General features: G+C 41.3%; 1 protein-coding gene across 6 annotated transcripts in view; it reads left to right on the top strand.

Annotated features, from left to right (window-relative positions):
• Positions 1-20,414, top strand: part of fbln1 (fibulin 1) — a 33,808-nt gene extending 13,394 nt beyond the window's left edge. Inside the window, exons 4-18 of one of the 6 annotated variants that reach the window (XR_013786294.1) lie at positions 520-661; positions 902-949; positions 1,772-1,858; positions 2,192-2,329; positions 2,462-2,599; positions 2,693-2,836; positions 2,935-3,060; positions 3,146-3,271; positions 3,369-3,488; positions 3,592-3,723; positions 3,808-3,931; positions 11,856-12,001; positions 12,306-12,443; positions 19,174-19,490; positions 19,695-20,414. Coding sequence is in view for 4 of the 6 variants with exons in the window: in XM_079450588.1 (XP_079306714.1) it covers positions 520-661; positions 902-949; positions 1,772-1,858; positions 2,192-2,329; positions 2,462-2,599; positions 2,693-2,836; positions 2,935-3,060; positions 3,146-3,271; positions 3,369-3,488; positions 3,592-3,723; positions 3,808-3,931; positions 11,856-12,001; positions 12,306-12,443; positions 19,174-19,313 (1,749 nt within the window). In the remaining 2 variants the exon portion in view is untranslated. Of the gene's footprint in view, positions 1-519; positions 662-901; positions 950-1,771; positions 1,859-2,191; positions 2,330-2,461; positions 2,600-2,692; positions 2,837-2,934; positions 3,061-3,145; positions 3,272-3,368; positions 3,489-3,591; positions 3,724-3,807; positions 3,932-7,684; positions 9,312-11,855; positions 12,002-12,305; positions 12,444-19,173 lie in introns of those variants that run through there. The other 5 variants (XR_013786295.1, XM_079450588.1, XM_079450587.1 and 2 more) reach the window with 5 other exon arrangements.
• The last annotated feature ends 783 nt before the right edge of the window (positions 20,415-21,197 follow it).

Raw genomic sequence — 21,197 nt, 5'->3', positions numbered from 1 at the left:
GATATGGGCCTGTAGGGGATGATGAAGGAGAGGGAAAGATGAATATTCGTCACTGTTTGTATTGAGCAGGAGTGAACTTGCCCACGTCTGTAAAGTGAAGCGTGTTCCTGTCAGGATGGATTATACGCACAGGATCTCTGCCAGACGTCACCTTGAGCGATGATGTGACATTAAACACATCTGAGGGAATTTTGATCATCAGACAGGATTCTTGGAAACATTCATCTGGGTTTGTCAGCGTGATGCTGTACAGATATTTATCATATAAAGTACATTCACAAAACTAGAATCGGTTTCCTATAGGAAAATATTCATCACATGAGGGTCACTGAAAGTCAGAAATATCACCAGAAACACTTTCCTTAACAAATTGTTAGTCGAACCTTTAGAAAATCAACCACATTGAGCGGCTTCAATATAGTTCAGCTCTTTCTCTTTTCTCTCTTTGACTAAAGAGAGTCTTTCTTCACCGAGTCTTACGTTTAAAGAGAATAAATGTGTGTCTGATGTCGTCTGCAGATGTGTTGTGAGTGTTGTTTGCTCGGCCGGGCGGCTCAGGAACGCGGGCTGTCATGTGACCTCAGTCTCCCGGTGGGGTACCAGTGTGGTCTGGTGTCTCGGGCGTGTTGTGTGGACGGCGCTGACGGGAACTCTACAGACGGTGAGACACAAACAGTTCTTCTTACAGAGGTCACAGCTCAAGACCAGCACACGCATGTGTTTGATTGATGCTGAATATGTTGAGTTATGTCGCCCTCTAGTGTTCATGTGAGCAGCTCACAGCTTTTCCTGTGTGTGGAACTTTGTCTTTTGTAGATTAAATATGATCCTGTTGACTTTATAGATATGACTGAACATTAACTGTGATCCTGTAAATATATTTGCTTTTTAATTCATACAGATGGAGCTTTACTGAGCGATACACCGAGTGCAGAAGAGCGATGCAAAGGTCTTTTTTATAGACATTATACATGTATTACACAACACAGAGATTCACACTTTTTTAAAGGTTTAAAATCACTTGACTGAAATGTGTCTCACGGTCTTAAATACCTTTTCATCAATGTGTGTAGAAAAACATTATTGTGCCAATTGATTTATTCATTTCATTACCAAAACACATTTTTTTGTTCATAAAAATGATTTTGAATTGGATGACCTGGATTGAATAATGAAGAAAAGAATCAGTCGCTAAGAGGTCAGAATAGATGTGAACTCATTCAATAATGTGTAGAAATCATCTCAGGTCGAGACCTCAAAAAACTGCTTGAGAAGAGAACATTTCTATAAATTCACAGAGTCTAACAGTTTCATTTATTTTGAATTGTCTGTAGTCTTAACATTAGGGATGCACCGACATTTTTTGGTACTCGCCGATACCGATGCCTGCACCTTTTTAAAACACAGACTAATAAAAATGGAATTACAAACAACTCCAACTCAAACACATTATGAAAATAACAATTGAAAATGACAATTTTAGGTGCTTTTCACAAACTTTCAAATCAAATTTCTGTCAGTTCTGTCACATGAGGTATTTTTTTTATGAGGACGAATACATGAGCTTAGTATCAGTTGTCTGAGTGACCAAAGCGTCCGTTCCGGCCCCAAACGATAGAGGAATGCCAGATGGCCAGTCCGCCCCTGGGTATGGGTGCATCCCTACTTAACATAGTTCCCAAAGTGACCTTTACCTGTTATACAACAGAAGATAATCTAACATATACTTGTTTAATGATGTGAATGATGTTTGTGTGTGTTAAAATAAAAGCCGCCAGATGTTCCCAGCGCTGTGTGAACGGGACATGTGCATGTTTCAAGGGATACAAGTTCAAGGCCGACGGACAAACATGTGAAGGTGCGTAAAAACATCCCTCGAACCCAAATCACAACACCATCTGATGTCTGTTTATAACACCACTGAACATCTCTCTCTCTCTCTCTCTCTCTCTCTCTCTGTGTCTCTCTCTGTCTCTCTCTCTCTCTCTCTCTCTCTCTCTCTCTCTCTCTCTGTCTCTCTCTCTCTGTCTCTCTCTCTCTCTCTCTCTCTGTCTCTCTCTCTCTCTCTCTCTCTCTGTCTCTCTCTCTCTCTCTCTCTCTCTCTCTCTCTCTCTCTCTCTCTGTCTCTCTCTCTCTGTCTCTCTCTCTCTCTCTCTCTCTGTCTCTCTCTCTCTCTCTCTCTGTCTCGCAGACATAAATGAGTGTTTGTTGGGCGCTCATCTCTGTCGCTCTGGTGAACGCTGTATTAACACCGTGTCTTCGTATCGCTGTCAGAGGGAGGTGAGCTGTGGAACGGGTTATGAACTCACAGAACACAACAAATGTGAAGGTCAGAAGACAAAGAGACTACAATGATCTGTGATCTCTCTGATCATTTACCCAGATGTAACACATAATTAGGCTGTCGCGTTATCACAAACATGCATCAGTAAAGTGTTTGATGAATGATGATATTTTTCAGACATTGATGAGTGCGAGTTAGGTTCTCATAACTGCGCAGCCGAACTGGAATGTCAGAACACGATCGGATCTTTCCGGTGTCGACCCACAGTGCAGTGCGGCACAGGATTTATCCAGGACGCCCTGGGGAGCTGCATCGGTCCGTCTGACATAAAAATGACAGATTTCAAACTTTGAATATATTCATGTTACATGCGAATCGAGGAATATTTGTTGTTTCTTACTTCCACAGATATAAATGAGTGTTTGAGCGTAACGGGACCGTGTCAGCCGGGTCAGATGTGTTTTAACACGGTGGGCTCGTACACGTGCCAGAGAAACTCTGTTAACTGTGGTCGCGGGTATCACCTGAACGCTGAAGGGACTCGCTGCGTAGGTACAGAAATGAGCGTTCCTTTGAAATAAAACTCATTACATTAGTGAAACGAGTCAACACGATTGAATAATCGCTCTCTACTGTGTGGATGTTTGTAGATATCGATGAGTGTGCCGGACCTGATAACACCTGTGACGGTCACGGCTGTATTAATCTGATGGGATCGTACCGCTGCGAGTGCAGGTCCGGTTTCGTCTTCAACAGCATCAACAGAGCCTGTGAAGGTGAGTATACATATATGCAACAAGCCTTAATATCAACATACAAACCGTCTAATAAATATCCTTCGTTTCTGTTCATGATGCTCAGACATGAATGAATGCAGGCATTATCCTGGCCGTCTATGTGCTCACAAGTGTGAGAATGTGCTGGGCTCGTATCAGTGCAGCTGTAGCACTGGATTCAAACTGGCCAGTGACGGACGCAACTGTGATGGTGACGTTTCTTCAATAAAACATTCATAACTAACAGTCACTCATTGTATATATAGAAACACGTATCGAACGTCACATGGAAACTTTCACACACACAGATCTGAACGAATGTGAGACCAGTCCATGCAGTCAAGAGTGTGCGAACGTATACGGGTCGTATCAGTGCTACTGTCGCCGTGGTTACCAGCTCAGTGACATCGATGGAATCACCTGTGAGGGTATGTGCATCCCACTCCACTATTCTCTTTATATGAAAACTGTTTAGTTATAATTTGTATAATGAAAGGATGAATCGAGTGTCATTTCTCTGTCCGTCCTCAGACATCGATGAATGTGCTTTGCCCACCGGTGGACACATCTGCTCGTATCGATGCCACAACACCCCGGGGAGTTTCCACTGCACGTGTCCCGTGAGCGGGTACACACTCGCCAACAACGCCCGCAGCTGCCAGGGTCAGAAAACACGATGTCTAAACGCTTGAAACAGACAGCTGACTGTAAAGCTAAGGTTATGTTGTTTGTTTTTCACACGATCAGATATCGACGAGTGTGTGACAGGTACACACACCTGTACAGAAGCCGAGAGCTGCTTCAACGTTCAGGGTGGATTCAGGTGCCTGAACTTTGAGTGTCCGGCCAACTACAGACGTTCAGGAGAAACGTAAGTGGCATAATACATCCAGACAGTCTGTTAGATTTGTGTCGTTCTGATGTGGTGAGTCACAGTTAGTGTGTATAGCTGTGATGATGCTGAAAGGCACAGGTGGGTGTTGTTAACGTTATCAGATCTGCTGGTCACAGTGTGCATGAGTGGCGCGTTCATGATGGCTGCAAATGCAATGCATGAACAATACAACAGACAAACTCCTCTTTGCCAATGGAAACACAATACAGCACAACAGTGAACTCCAACCATACCAGATTCCAGAGTTATTTCAGATTCTCTGCTTTTACACTCATACTTTGGGATTGTGGGAAATTTAGTTTTTCATTACACTGTATATTTGCTCATTTAATTATTAGCCACTTTGGAAAACATAACCAACGCATATCCAACACATATCCACTGAGCATATCCAACACATATCCACTGAGCATATCCAACACATATCCACTGAGCATATCCAACACATATCCACTGAGCATATCCAACACATATCCACTGAGCATATCCAACACATATCCACTGAGCATATCCAACACATATACACTGAGCATATCCAACACATATACACTGAGCATATCCAACACATATCCACTGAGCATATCCAACACATATACACTGAGCATATCCAGCACATATCCACTGAGCATATCCAACACATATCCACTGAGCATATCCAACACATATCCACTGAGCATATCCAACACATATCCACTGAGCATATCCAACACATATCCACTGAGCATATCCAACACATATCCACTGAGCATATCCAACACATATCCACTGAGCATATCCAACACATATCCACTGAGCTTATCCAACACATATCCACTGAGCTTATCCAACACATATCCACTGAGCATATCCAACACATATCCACTGAGCTTATACAGCGCATATCCAACACTTATCAAACGCATTTAAAACCAATATCCAACGCATATTGGTTTTAAACACATATCCACTGAGCATATCCAACACATATCCACTGAGCTTATCCAACACATATCCACTGAGCATATCCAACACATATCCACTGAGCTTATACAGCGCATATCCAACACTTATCAAACGCATTTAAAACCAATATCCAACGCATATTGGTTTTAAACACATATCCACTGAGCATATCCAACACATATCCACTGAGCTTATCCAACACATATCCACTGAGCATATCCAACACATATCCACTGAGCATATCCAACACATATCCACTGAGCTTATCCAACACATATCCACTGAGCATATCCAACACATATCCACTGAGCTTATCCAACACATATCCACTGAGCTTATCCAACACATATCAAACGCATTTAAAACCAATATCCAACGCATATCCAACACATATCCACTGAGCTTATCCAACACATATCCACTGAGCTTATCCAACACATATCCACTGAGCTTATCCAACAAATATCCACTGAGCATATCCAACACATATCCACTGAGCATATCCAACACATATCCACTGAGCATATCCAACACATATCCACTGAGCATATCCAACACATATCCACTGAGCTTATACAGCGCATATCCAACACTTATCAAACGCATTTAAAACCAATATCCAACGCATATCCAACACATATCCACTGAGCTTATCCAGCACAAATCCACTGAGCATATCCAACACATATCCACTGAGCTTATCCAACACATATCCACTGAGCTTATCCAACACATATCCACTGAGCTTATCCAACACATATACAGCGCATATCCAACACTTATCAAACGCATTTAAAACCAATATCCAACGCATATCCAACACATATCCACTGAGCTTATCCAGCACATATCCACTGAGCATATCCAACACATATCCACTGAGCATATCCAACACATATCCACTGAGCATATCCAACACATATCCACTGAGCTTATCCAACACATATCCACTGAGCTTATCCAACACATATCCACTGAGCTTATCCAACACATATCCACTGAGCATATCCAACACATATCCACTGAGCATATCCAACACATATCCACTGAGCATATCCAACACATATCCACTGAGCATATCCAACACATATCCACTGAGCTTATCCAACACATATCCACTGAGCTTATCCAACACATATCCACTGAGCATATCCAACACATATCCACTGAGCTTATCCAACACATATCCACTGAGCTTATCCAACACATATCCACTGAGCATATCCAACACATATCCACTGAGCTTATCCAACACATATCCACTGAGCTTATCCAACACATATCCACTGAGCATATCCAACACATATCCACTGAGCTTATACAGCGCATATCCAACACTTATCAAACGCATTTAAAACCAATATCCAACGCATATCCAACACAAATCCACTGAGCATATCCAACACATATCCACTGAGCTTATCCAACACATATCCACTGAGCTTATCCAACACATATCCACTGAGCTTATCCAACACATATACAGCGCATATCCAACACTTATCAAACGCATTTAAAACCAATATCCAACGCATATCCAACACATATCCACTGAGCTTATCCAGCACATATCCACTGAGCATATCCAACACATATCCACTGAGCATATCCAACACATATCCACTGAGCATATCCAACACATATCCACTGAGCTTATCCAACACATATCCACTGAGCTTATCCAACACATATCCACTGAGCTTATCCAACACATATCCACTGAGCATATCCAACACATATCCACTGAGCATATCCAACACATATCCACTGAGCATATCCAACACATATACACTGAGCATATCCAACACATATCCACTGAGCATATCCAACACATATCCACTGAGCATATCCAACACATATCCACTGAGCATATCCAACACATATCCACTGAGCTTATCCAACACATATCCACTGAGCTTATCCAACACATATCCACTGAGCATATCCAACACATATCCACTGAGCTTATCCAACACATATCCACTGAGCTTATCCAACACATATACAGCGCATATCCAACACTTATCAAACGCATATCCAACACATATCCACTGAGCTTATCCAACACATATCAAACGCATTTAAAACCAATATCCAACGCATATCCAACACATATCCACTGAGCTTATCCAACACATATCCACTGAGCTTATCCAACACATATCCACTGAGCTTATCCAACACATATCCACTGAGCTTATCCAACACATATACAGCGCATATCCAACACTTATCAAACGCATTTAAAACCAATATCCAACGCATATCCAACACATATCCACTGAGCTTATCCAACACATATATACAGCGCATATCCAACACTTATCAAACGCATTTAAAACCAATATCCAACACATATCCACTGAGCTTATCCAACACATATACAGCGCATATACAACACTTATCACTTGTCATCCACATAAAATTGAAACCAGAAGTGCTTCTGGACCCGTGTTTACATCTGGCGAAGTGGTCTTTAACAGTACAAGGACCATAAAAAATGGGTATATACTGTATACAAAAATGTACAAAAATAACATAAAAGCGTGACAATTGCAAGACATTAAGACACCTCTTTTGAGAAAAGACCGACTTTAGGAAACCAACTGTTGTGCTGTATGCAAGACGGTTCAGTCACTCTGAATGCCACACCCCCTCAAACAAACCCCACCCCTCTCTAAAATCACACTTTTCTGCATGTCGTGCACCGCAGCGTTCTAACCCAGCCCTCTCTCTCTCTCTCTCTCTGTCTCTCTGTCTCTTTTCCCTCCATGTTCCTCTTTGCAGCCGCTGTGAACGCTTGCCTTGTAATGACAGTAGCGAGTGTCTGGCCTTGCCTGTGAGAATTACCTACTACCACCTGACATTCCCCACCAAAATTCCCATTCCCACCAACATCTTCCGCATGGGTCCCTCCAACTCGGCGCTCGGGGACGACGTTGAGGTGGCCATCGTGGACGGTAACCAGGGAGGTTACTTCTCTGCCAAACGTCAAGATCACGGTGGCGTGCTGGTGGTCCAGAAATCCATCGCGGCCCCTCAGGACTTTGAAATCTCTCTCGAGATGAAACTTAGGCGATACGGACACCTTAGTGTGTATCTGTTCAAGATACGCTTGTTTGTAACCCCGGAGGACCTGAGCAATGCCATCACTGAATGAAATGAATTGATGTGATATTATATTGATGTTTCTATAATCGCACTGCTTTAGTAATTAAAAGTGATTAGAGAGAGTGTCTTGAGACAGTCTAATTTTGATTTAGTCTATTTGGATACTTCAAATAATGATTATGATATGATATTACTTTTGATTTTGTTAAAGGAATAATTCACCTGAATATGAAAACCTCTTATCATCCTCACGTCATCCCAAATACATAAAAGGGACTTTGGTTTTCTTCTTATGTTGGACTCAACTTGAGCTCTAAAAAGCACAAACATCCATCAATAAAGTATTCTCGATCACTCCACTGGGTCTGTGAGAGAAAACCAGTCCCGTTTGAAGCTTATTTACAGAAATTAAAGTAAAAATATGGTGAAAATGTTGAAAACTTCAAATCCTATTGGGATTTGGCTATTGACAAAATAGCATTTAAGAAATTAAAGGACAAGTGAGAACCAAAGAAATTCTACGTTTTAGGTTCGCAAAATAAGCTAAAAACAAGAATAGTTTTCTCTCACAAACCAATGTTGGTTGTTGATGCTTTCTGGAGCTTTGCAAAGATAACGTGACAACATTTTGATATCAAATTATTTGCGATGACATGAGAGCGAGTAAATCAATCATTTTGCATATTTGGGTGAACTGTTCCTTTAAGAAAATTCTGTTAGCATTTACTCATCCTCATGTTATTGTGAATCCATATGCTTTAATTTTTTAAGTCCTTTAGTCGTCCCATTTGATCACAAAACATACATAAAGAAAGCTCTCATATGGCTTCGAAGGAATTCAAGTCGTATAAAACTGCTTTTATCAATATTACATTTTAAATATGTTTTGTATTCGATATAAACTATAGTAGTATGAAGAGAGAGGATTTTTGAAAATACTCTTTTGGAAGTGAGATGATAAAGGTTTTAATTTTAAATGGGCTTAACCTTTCGTTTTCCCATTGATAACGCTGTGGTGGTGAGTCCAATACTTCAGAAAAGACTTGAGTAGAACATTACTGCTGTAAACTGATTTCTGTTCGCAGGATCCGAAGGGTTTGTTTGCTCATGTATCAGAACTGCTGTTATGTCTCTTCTCTCTGTAGTCTGTGAGTGTAGTTAACATTACCTTCAGGTGTCCACTAGATGACGCTTTCAGCCAAAGCAAGTCAACCCAAGTGAACGGTTGTCGAATCAGTTTATTCCTTTAGATCTTGTGTTATTCATTCAGTCTGTTATTTTCTAATAAAACATTACGGATGTCACAGAGTTGTGATTTGGTGTTTAATAAAATTGGTTCATATTTTTCTGGGCAGGACGGTTGAAGTGACGGCAGGTTAACTGGTGATGACGGTGGAGGTCACGCTTGTGTTGGGGTTTCACCGCACAAAGCTTTATCATGCTGTCACACCTGATGTAATCTCAAACAAGCCTCAGGTGGTCAGCTGGTTTAATTTGGTTACAGCTGGTTTTTTGTGGGATTTTAACAACAAGTGGTCTGCCAGGGACCAGTCCAGCGTGGCCATACTGGGAGACCAGTTAAACCGGCTTAAACTAGCTGAGACTAGCAAACCACCTCAAGCTGTTTGAAGCTGTCCCTTACGTTAACAATTAACAATTGTTTTACAATGAATACAACGAAGTTACCACAGGGACTATAAAAAGCATGGTTAATTTAGCTAGAATTTAAGAGGGAAAACCGGCCATGTCTCCAACATTAGATAAAGCATTTATACTGATTTGCTTAGTTTAATTTGAACTATTTTTGAAACATCCTAGTTGATCGGCCTTTATTCGGCACATGTGTTGTAGGTTGTTTCTGGGCGCACAGCTAGGTGGCGCTGTGCTGGTTTCCCTCTATCTATCTCTCTCTCTCTCACACACACACACACACACACACACGCTTTCTGACAGTGAATTATGGGATTCTGGGCTTTGGACGCTGGTCTGAACAATTTGTGGCGGAGCTACATCGCCGCTGGGCACCAAGAAATGAGGCCCACTGTGTTTGTGTTGGTGCTTTATCAACACGCTGACTATAAATAATAATTACTAGAGAAAAAGAAGCGATCTTTCGCTTGACCATGAGCGCAGCCGTCCCAAAACTCTGTTTTTCCCTTCGAGCGGCACGTTGGGATTTGGCCATGTGAGGGGCCTAGTGACGAGTGTACCCCCTGGATGGAGGGGAATTACCACTTGCTGTAAGACCTAGATGTTGGCTTTGATGTTCGCTGACAGGCGGGTTTAACCTCGGGTCTTAATTTGCGGCGCTTGCCCCTCGAGTCGGAAGATCCGTCCCGCTCTCCCTCTGCATGTCGTGCACAAGTTGGGTATTATAAGCAGGGAGAACATTTGGTGGTTTTGGCCCAGATCTAAGCAAAACGTGGACCCACCCGCTAATTGCTAATTACAGGTCCATGCCCAGCGGTGGCTTAACTTCTCTGTAAGGGGCTTCTCCCCTCTCGGCCGGTAACCTGATCTGAGCTTTGGGGTTTAGCTACAGCTCCTGCGTTCCATGAAAGAGTGCAGAGATGGATGGATAACTAATCACGGCACGTCTCCAGACCTCACCGGCCCGGCGAGGTCGAATTCATTTCTGCGCTTGTCCAAACGGATGCACACATTTGACTACACTTTACTGGAGTTCTCCAATTGGATTAGGAGAATGTGGTTTCTGAGGAATTCCACCGGCGAGCAGATCGTGAGATGATTCAGAAAAAGTGTTAAAGTCATCCCCTTAATTCACAGGTTTAGGGAAGTATTAAAAAAAGCAAGCTCCAGTCATGTCAACCCTGTTGTAAACGGGATGATAAACAGCTCGATCGGATCATTTTCTTATTATAGAAACAGACTCAAATGGGTCCATTGTTAACATCAAGTAGGAGGTAATAAAATTCATCTGGAAAGCATGATTTGATGAGAAATGCTTGCGTTTATGTTGAGATGTCTGACTTGTGGTTGCCAACATGGCCAAGACTAACGTCTTCTTGAAGTTGGCAACCGAACGTTAGAGATCTCGATGAATCTCTCCCTAAGTCAGTTTTATTCAACAAAAAATATCTTAGGAGCAGTAGATTTAGGTCGATTTGAGCTGTCACAGAGGTCTTTTTTCCCGATTACCCGGAGAACATTCAAAAATCAGCTTTAAAAAAAGTCAGAGGAGTCGAGTAGTGTTGTCAGGAAGTCCAGGATTTAGGGCTCCCCATCCCATAAATTCCACACGATATTTCAGGATGCAGAACTGGGAATGCTGTGCTAAACCAAATATTTTCTGCAGAACGTTTTATATCAATGTCACAGTTTTGAAAAAGCATAGAGTGGCTAACAGGAAACTTGACCACTGATTCTCCTGTGGTGTGATTTTTGGCCTCTTGTCATGTTCTGTCCCCCCCGAAAACCTAATTGTTTGTGTTATGAGATCCATATTAAGAACAGCCAGTGTATTTGTGCACATAATATTTATTTAGTGAAGGTTTCACCCGCCCGCTGGGTGCTTGGTTCTGCGGTGAGTTCTGCTGGAAGTCATCCGGTTGTTGGAGACCTTCGACTGTGAAGGAAGATTATTTTACCCAGTCAACACTAGAGATCAGGGCCTGTTTCTGTGACGTCTCGCAAGGGGTCCTACTGTGCCTGAGGCGGCTTTGCATTGTACCGTGTCGTCATTGAAGCCGGTGCAGACAGAGAGAAACCCAACCCCACATCGTTAGCACGTATTCCTTTGGCAAAAGCAATGTTTTGATCAAGAAAAAAAACTTGCATATAGTTCACGACAGTATAGTTTAGATGGTTGAACGTTCCTTTCTTCCAGCAGGTCAAGGGTGGATCGTGCAGATATCATCCGGTGTGTGAAATCCTGCCAACCCGATGACATCTCCTGCATCTTGAACCCCATCCTCTCCATCTCCTACACGGCCATCTCACTTCCCACCTTCAGAGAATTCACCAAACCAGAGGGTACGGGTCGACTTTTCCTTTCAAGATTTTATTACTTTAGCATGATTTGTTCGTGAATACCATTCTTCTCATGCCACAGACACACACAAATGCAAACTTAGCCAATGCATGTAAGCATGTGGTTATTAAAAAAACGTGTGTTGTGCGGGTATCTATCTATAAACATGTCAACTATCTAGCTAACGAACTAGTTTAACACGATAATCTGTTGACTGTTGCTCCGCCTTGGTGATGATTGACGGCCTTAAACTATATTCATTGCTGTTATGCGTTTTACTGATGACAAGCTTTCTTTCATCAACAGAAATCGTGTTCTTGAGGTCCCCCACACCTTCACACTTCCCTCACATGGAATCCCCGGAGATCGTCTATGACATTCTCGAAGGGAACGTCAACAACTCCTTTGACATCATCAAACGTCTGGATCATGGCATGGTTGTGGGTGAGTGTCGCTCCGGCATGCGGCTAACAATGCCAAAGGACCGCAAGCTCAGGAATCCCTCCCTGGAAATTACATTTGCATCAAATGGTTTTCTGACCTAATTTCCCATTACCAAAGATTCTCTTCATTTTTTTCTATAAACAAACCAAATGCATGTGTGTCTCTTTGTGGGGGAAGGCAAGCGGGAAGCATGAATCTCATACGGAGAAGCTCGTTCAGTCTAACTGGTTCAGACAGTGTGATTTCTATCTTGGTTGTGCTGATGATAGCTCTGCGTCTTCTGTGGCCTTCTCTGGCCGTTCCAAAGGCCTGTGTGTAGACGCTCGTCCATGTGTTGTTCATCCCCAGGCCGTGTTTTTCCTTTGCTAAGCATGTGGCCTTGTTTGCCACTTTTGTGGCACGGCCGACTTCAATGTGTTCTTTTTCTTTTCGCTGTGTTTTTCCAGGACGCTTTGAAAAGTTTGCAAGGAGGTTTTTTGGTGTCCAGATGTTGGTGTACTTTCACACTAAGGTTATTGGGAAGGGTAACTGTACTGGGCTTTGAGAAGTTAATGCGGGTGAGACTGATGAGAAACAGGCGCTCTTTTGAAGTCTGCTGACCGAATATTAAAATGAAATTCATTCATAGATTATATAAGACGGAGGGGTGTGACAATTACAGAGATCCAAAACGATCACATGCACAACAATAGCCATTGGTTGAGTTGATCGTGCTTCTTAGGTGACTTTTAAAATAGTGTTTTACAATCAAAGAAGTGACCCCCCCTATATTGTATCTTAACTCCTTCTCAGCCATTCATGAGATTTCTGGCAGTCCATGTTTTGTACTGTTATAGGGTAGGGGCGCTGTCACACATTTTCTGACAGATCACAGCATCAACGGATACGTTCTGAATCTCATCTGACGTAAAGAGTTCAAAGCAGAGGCTCTGTTCTTAATACATTAAATATCTGCATATTTATACAACAAAAGTTTTTTGTGAATGTGGTAATAAAATGTGTACAAACGTTCTGGGGAAAGAGGTAATAACAGTTTAGGGGGTGCAGTCTATGTTCAGGGTTGGTGGCTAGTAATAATTAGTAAGAGTGACTCAGTAAGTATATAGTACGTACACGTAGAACAAGTCTGTAAAACAAAGTGCTCCCGCTCTTTAGAGTTTGGCCTGTGAGCAGTTCATAGCAACCAGACAGACACACCATGGCAACCGCTCAGAAGACTCTTGCATCACACCGGCAGCAAACATGAGGGTCTGGTTTAACGTAAAGAAGCTTTAAAGCTCTCACTGAATTTACTCCTCAATGTGCTTGAACATCAAAGGCGTTCTGAGATGAAATCTATTGTAATGAAATCCTGAAGTGGCTCCTTGATCTCCATGTGTGCAGACCTCATGGGTTGTTTCCCCTTGTACCAGAGAGAAAAGACTTCCTAAATCACCATTACACAAAGACACAAAACAACCGGCAATAATGCAGACAGCAGACACTTGTGGTTGTGTGGAATACTGGTATGATGTCATGTTTGTGTGTGTGTGTGTCTGGACGGGCACCAAAGTTATTCAAGCGGGTACCACATGAAAGCATTTGCTTCACTTACTCCTCGCGACCATCTCATTCTCCAGCGCTGAGATTTTTCACAAACAGGCTCTGGGTTAGGGGCCCCCATGTGCCCAGTGTGTCCCATCTGGGGCCTCATATCGTGACCAGAAGCTCCTTCAATTATAACTCGACGGTGGTCCACCGCTCGTCTTTGCCATGAGTCAGATGGGCTGGAGAACAGCTGGTGTGGATAAATCATGGACTCAAACCGGCGCAGTGGGTCTTCATTTAGATCTCCCTCAGGCTCTGGATTAGAATAAAGACGTTTAATGTGATTTATGAAACAAGTCACTGGTAAAATAACATTTGTTGATGCTGTGATGCATCTGAGCAACATGATGATGGAGAACGGCCAAGCACAAAATTTAAAGAACATCAACTATTAACAAAAAACATTCGCATTTGTAGTGTTAAAGATTGTATAGATTACGCAAGAATTGTTGCTTTAATCACGTGATTGATTTAACTAGAAAATGTCCATATTTACCCAACCATTGGTTGAGTGTATTACACAGCTATTGATAATATGTGTTGTGGGATTTGGAAATCGTTCTTTGATTTCTTCAAGGAATGTGCAGCTGTGATGTTTTGGTTGGTTTGACGTTCTGAGCAGTGTAAATGCGGCGGCTCTGTTTGTTTGAGATTCATCCGTTGTACAACCAATGGAAGACTCTCAAGTTTCAGTAATCTCTCCTAGTTTCTGTATTTCTGTTTGATTTTGGCCATGGCTGGACTGGGAAGAAAAATTGACCGGGGGGTTCATGGTTAATTTTGTCGACGGAGGGGGGGATGTGCTATGCATAAGAGTCTTTTGCATTCACGTTGCGTGCATTCACATTTATAATACGTCCGTATGAGCAGCCAAAGCGTCCGTTCCAGTCCAAAGCGATAGCTGTCCACTGGGAAAACGCCCCTTTGGCCAGTCCACCCCGGTTGTGGCTCAGAAATGACCTTCGAGAATCACCTCATCTTTTGTTCCCAGTGTTAAGCTGCTCAAACACACGGATGGTCATTCAATTTTGTGTTGTTAGTGTTGCAGAAATCATGGATAGAAACAGTGTGTCACTCAGGACGTTGGTGAGTTTTGTTGTAGGAATGAGTTGAAGCACATTTCATCGCTCATCTATCTGTCATCCTTACGTTCTTTGGGGCGCTCACCAATGAGGGAAACAGATTGAGGTGGTCTCCAGGGCGACGGGCTGAACGCAATGGAATAGCACCTTGTGTTTGTTTTTAACACTGTAGGTTGGTAGGCTGATTTCACAGAGAGATGAGAGAAGCGGCTGGAATTAGACAGTCTGGGAAGAGTCAGCAGTTTGACAGCTCACTGATGACGCGGACATTCACTCCACAATCCCACAACTGTTCACACTGTGACACAAGTCAATATACAGTATATACTCTCTGTGTGTGTGCGCTCAAGTCTTTCTGTGTTGGTCAGTATGTGTGTTGTTTTGGTATATCTCAATCTTGGTGTTTAGCTGTGTGTGTGTGAATGTTTGTTGGTGTGTATATCTGTTAGAGTTTGTGTGTCTGTCTGGATGTTGGTGTGTGTGTGTTGGTTTTGTGTCTTTAGTTGTGTTGGTATGTTTGTGTGTGTTAAGTTGTCTGTGTGTATGTCTGTGTCTTATTGATGTGTATTTGTGTTGGTATGTGTGTGTTGCTATGTTTGTGCGTGTCTTGGTATGTTGGTGTGTGTGTGTGTTGAGGTCTCTGTGTGTTGGTGTGTGTGGTGTCTGTTGCATGAGTGTTGTGTTGACTCTGATGTGCGGCATAAGTGTTGAGGATGAATCTCTGGCGTAAGAAAGTGATGAGGTATAAACATGAGAAATGGAGGATAGGAAAAGCCTAGAGATGCAGTGACTCCCTTCACTGCCACCAGCATGAGGAATCTACCGACATCCACAAGAACTCAATCTCTGTCCCCTCTTCCCTTGAGCGTCTCTCAGTTTGAAACATCTGGTGTGGATGATGCACCTGTGGTCAGGATTCGGTCCGTGTGATGCTGTGTGTTAGTGAAGGAGAGCTGGCGGTACAGCGGAGACGTGGTGTCTGTGATCAGGTATGTGACGTTGGCTTCGGCTTCTGTCCTTCACACACACCAGAGGAATTTTAGTGAAGTGTGTCAGAAGTGAAGATGCTGTGGAGGATCGAGGCGTCTTCAGGATTGTATATAATAACCTTTATTTACTCATAAACACCCCATGACATTGAAATCTCAGTAACGGTACAAGCGAATATTATTAGTTGATGATTTTCAGCAGTGTTTTCTTGCTCTGAAAGTTGCTAACGTTTTGACTAAAAATCCATAATTGAGAACATACACATTGAGCAGTTGGGTTGACATTAATGCAAAAGTACATTAACCTGTTATGTTGGGTTCAAACAGAGGTGGCGATAGAGAGGCAGACATTACACGTTGCAGGTCTGTCGGTGTAAATAAAGACATTTTCTGGTGTTGACATCACAGACTGTAAATTGAAACTATTAAAATTTCCACAGTTCCATCTGCCGATCAGTTACCAGAAGATTTCATATGGCTAGAATACATTTGGATATGTTTTTCTTAAGTATACATTAAAACTATTTCATTAGAGCCTTTCTAAAAATTATATTTGAAAGATCCTACACTCTTAAAAAAGGTGCTTCAAAAGGTCCTTGTTTCACAAAAGGTTCTTTGTGGCAAAAAAAGGTTCTTTAGATTATAAAAAAGTTATAAAAAAGAGAACCTTTCTTTAAAGAACCTTTAACTGCATGATTCTTTGTGGACCTAAAAATGGTTCTTCCATGGCATCGCTGTGAAGAACCTTAGAAGTGCCTTTATTTTAAGAGTGTATTATATGGTTTGCGTTGTATTTCAATGTATTTTTTGATGTGCTCTTATGTGAATTTCTTTCTTTTTAGATCATACTATAAAGTTAACGTACAATTTAATCATTCCTGAATGTGTGCATTGGTCGGAGATACTAGAAATTCTCATCTAAATCACTCCACACCGGCAGTATCGTAAACAAAACGAGCGATCTATTGTAAAACATGACGCCGTGGTTCCAGTGAAACAAACATTCCAGATTCAGTCCAAGCACTTGACCGCAATGATTCATTGCTAATTGAGCCTGAGACACCAAACCGCACGTGTGGCCTTTCAGAAAGTCAAGTCAACTCTTTAGTGTTTGGATAACGCGGTCACGCTTCCCAGTGAGTTTGTCGCGTCGTCCTGCGATGCCACGCTGGGGGTGTGTGTAGAGTTTAGATATGTGGGCAAACGGCTCTGAATTTTCCTGCATCAGCTGGCGTGTCATTATCCAATACAGCGGTGGTTAAAGTCATTCCTTGCATTTGTCTCTGGTGTTAAACCTGCCCAGTTTGGATGCTCTCAGACATTTCCTCCAAACGCCGGAGCGACCAGAAAACCAGAAATTGCACTGTTTACATGTTAACCTTCAATATCGTAACCCACGTAGCCATCGAGGATGACAAATGGTTGTTGGCACGGACTGGACTTTGTTTTGTGGTGAGCGTGTGTACTGCTAGCGAAAGCAATTTTTCTTGTCTTGCTCTTTAATGGCATTTTGAAATGAGCGTGGGAACGGAGATTTGGGAATGTTGATGGTTTAGAAGTTGACCACAGACACATTTGAAGCTTCTGAACAGCACAGTGTGCTGTAGGGTGATTTCAGACGTCCAGAAACACTTTGATAGGTCGTGTTCGTAACACTGCATTCCCAGCTAAACGTTTGAAATGTGAATAAAGTGAGTATGTTGTGTCATTCTTTGTACTTAGCAAAAATGAGAAATAACTTGCTTGGTTTTTATATGCCTGTTGAGCAATGATGGTGAGTCAGACGTATTTGCGCAAAGGTCCATGTTCACAAAACCAACAGGATTTATACCAAACTAATGTTAAAGATACTCTTTCTGTTACTGTGTTTTAGTTTGTGCAATGGTCAGAACTGCTATCATCACCTTCCATCATTTGTAATGAGGGTAAAAGGAGATGGTTTAGAGATCTGCTCTTATAGTTTGACCTTTGGTTGTTTTGTGGTGTTGTGTGATGTCACAGATGATCTATGGCTGCTCTTTTCCATGACACAAAGCTTTACGTGAATGTATTATGATGGTCACGTTAAACCACATGCGTGTCGTTTAAAGGGCAGCATATGAATGAGTTTCTCATTACGGCTCCTTTAAGGTCTGAAATCAGAACCGTCTCCGTTTTGCCAACTTAAATATCAAACATGAAGGGTTTTTTCTTGACTGAATTTTGTCTCCAGTCTTTAGAGAACTGATCAAATCTCTCACTTTAATAGTCAAATATTAGTGTGGTTTTGAAATATTTGATATTATGCTAAATGATATAATATCAAAAGAGTCCATTCACTATCTATTTACAATACAACCCCTTGCTATCACATAAGTAAATACAGTCGTTATCAAAATGTGATGAGAAATGTTTGAGTTGATATTGAGATCTTCACTAATTTTGATTGCAGACGAGACGAATCTGAGTTCAGTTTGACACATTGTTGACGTCTCTTCTCAAACTCTCATGACGGACACATTTGTGACATTTCTGACTCTTTTTCTCAAGAGAAATATCCGAGACGCACACGAGACTTAAGCAAAGGTTACCATTGGCTCTCTGTTTATTCTCAATGATGTCTATGAGTAATAATCGAGATATTAAAGAGATGTCATCAGTGATTTTTCTCTCTTCTGGGAGAAGTTGAATGTCATCAATTCTCTGCTGAGAGAGTTTGGAGCGTCCGGCCGTACAAACACAGGATTTTCGTCTCTTTTCAATCATGTGTTCAGTGGAAGAGAATTTTCCAGCATTCTTGGCTCATTGATTAATGCTGTGAGCGGGTGTGGTCTGTCAGCTCTGTAATGCAGAATGTCTCTCTTCCTTTGGGAAATGGTATGTTTCGTGTTTCTCCAACAATAAGGTTCAGTGATGCATCCATCATCACATGTGAAGTCGCTTTGTGATTGTCACAAATTCTTTTAATTTCCATACGCTTTGGGAACGTTAATATACCACCACATTTTAGATTTTGAATGGCTCAGATGCAATTCTGACAATGTTTTGTTTCTGTCTATTCATGATTCTTTTCTTCTTCCTTGTCGTTCTCAGGTGTGGTCCGGCAGGTGAAGCCACTGGTTGGTTCTTTGAAGACCGTGCTGAAGTTGGCCATGAACTACGTCAACAACGGGGTCGTTTCTCACCGGAACATCATCAATGTTCAAATCTTTGTGTCAGAGTTCTGGTTTTAAAGAGGTTCCCTTCAGCCTTTCCTGACATTAAAGGTGTCCATTTATGAATGCATTACTACAAAACCTTGAATGAAAATGTAAATGAAACCCAAAATAAAGATTTGAATTGCTCACTCTCTAGTTGTTCCAAACGTGTTCACATTTCTTTGTTTGGTTAAACACAGAGAAAGATATTTGGTAGAATGCTTGTTACCAAACAGTTCTTGGACCCCATCAGATCCCATAGAAGGAAAACATACAATGAAAGTCAAAAGGGCCCCAGAACGGTTTGCTGTCCTCCATTATTCAAAATGTATTTTTCGTGTTCAACAGAATAAAGACATTTATAAAGTAATTGTCCCTTCTATGGAAGTCAATGTGGTCCAAGAACTGTTTGGTTAGAAGCATTCTTCTAAATATATTCCTCTGTGTTCATCAGAACAAAGACATTTATACACATTTGGAACAACTGGAATGACAGAAGAATCCCTTTAAAGAATTGTTTACACAAAGATGAAAATATCCGTGTGGTTTTCAGCCACTAGATTGTTTTGTCTGTGTAATACAAAGATATTGTTTTCGGTAAATTAAACTTATTTGTGAGCAGGGTCTGTCAAGCTTTAAAGGACTTAAGTTTTTAATCTGAATTCTGAGCTTTGTTTTGTTCGACGGTCAGGCCAAAAGTATAAAAAGTCATTAATCACTGAAAATACCACTTAAAAATCACGCATACGTGCAGACAGAGTCTATCATCCTTTTGAGGAAAAAGCTTTAATATGATTACTTGTGTGATAATTGACTTACAATTAAACATATTAACTTGTTTTTACAAGAAGAACATGACAGTAGGACAGACAGGAACTTTGCATGATGGGACAGACAGGTGGATTTTTTGCTGCTCTGAATGTTTTTTGATGTAAAATGAAAGCATGTTTTCCTCTTTTGTTTTGTAGTGGGACTGACAGTGTTTGTACGCGTTTATGCGAGAGGTTAAAGAAACATGAATGATTATAGAGATGACGACTCGACGCTGATTGTACGCTTGTGTAGACACATTCTGCTTTGCTAAATGTATTTTATGTATCACCAACTGTGTCATTAAAAGCTGTTTTTAGATTTCTACATTTGCTGTCCAGAAAAGTCTACTGTTAACTATTGAAATGCTAAAACGTGCACTTGTTAAAGTAAATCATTCGATATGTAAGGGATAATTTACAAGCAGCCGGTTGTTATGGCCGAAATAATCCCCTTCAGTGTAATCAGGACGTGAAGCGGAGGGTCTTGTGGGGATTATTTGGTGATAACAGACTGCTGCTTGTACATTATACCGCTTATTACACGACTACTGGCCGCATGAGAAAAAAACTGGACATGAAATAATGAAATCTTTACCGAATGCAGCCCTTCTGCGAGGAAAATCTGTTTAGTTTCGTTTTAAGGTCAGACACATTACATTTACATTTATGCATTTAGCAGACGCTTTTATCCAAAGTGACTTACATTGCATTATCCTATACATTTATACACAGGTATCTGCAATCCCCTGAGATCCAACACACAACCTTGAGTTGTTAACACAATGCTCTTAACACTGAACTAGAGGAAAGCTACACGACGTTCAGGTTTAATCATTTATAAATATAATGTCATATATGTTTTCAAAAGATGTATAAAAATATATTTTGAGCGGTTGTTATTAATAACGAACCTGCAAATGTCACGACTGGCCAATCAGAATCAAGCGTTCCAACGAGCCGTGTAATAAGATGCACTTTGATTTAATCATTTGTAGATATATTTATCTCATGTATTTTATTCATATTTTTTATTATAATTATCAGGAAATAACAAGTTTTTCATAGGGCTGGGTAATTAATGATTAATGGTAGGATGATCTGTTATATA

This window comes from Barbatula barbatula (assembly GCF_947034865.1).
Source record: "Barbatula barbatula genome assembly, chromosome: 25".
Taxonomy (NCBI): domain Eukaryota; kingdom Metazoa; phylum Chordata; class Actinopteri; order Cypriniformes; family Nemacheilidae; genus Barbatula; species Barbatula barbatula.
Note: the sequence above shows the minus strand (reverse complement) of the source record. Positions and strands in the feature narration are given on the sequence as shown.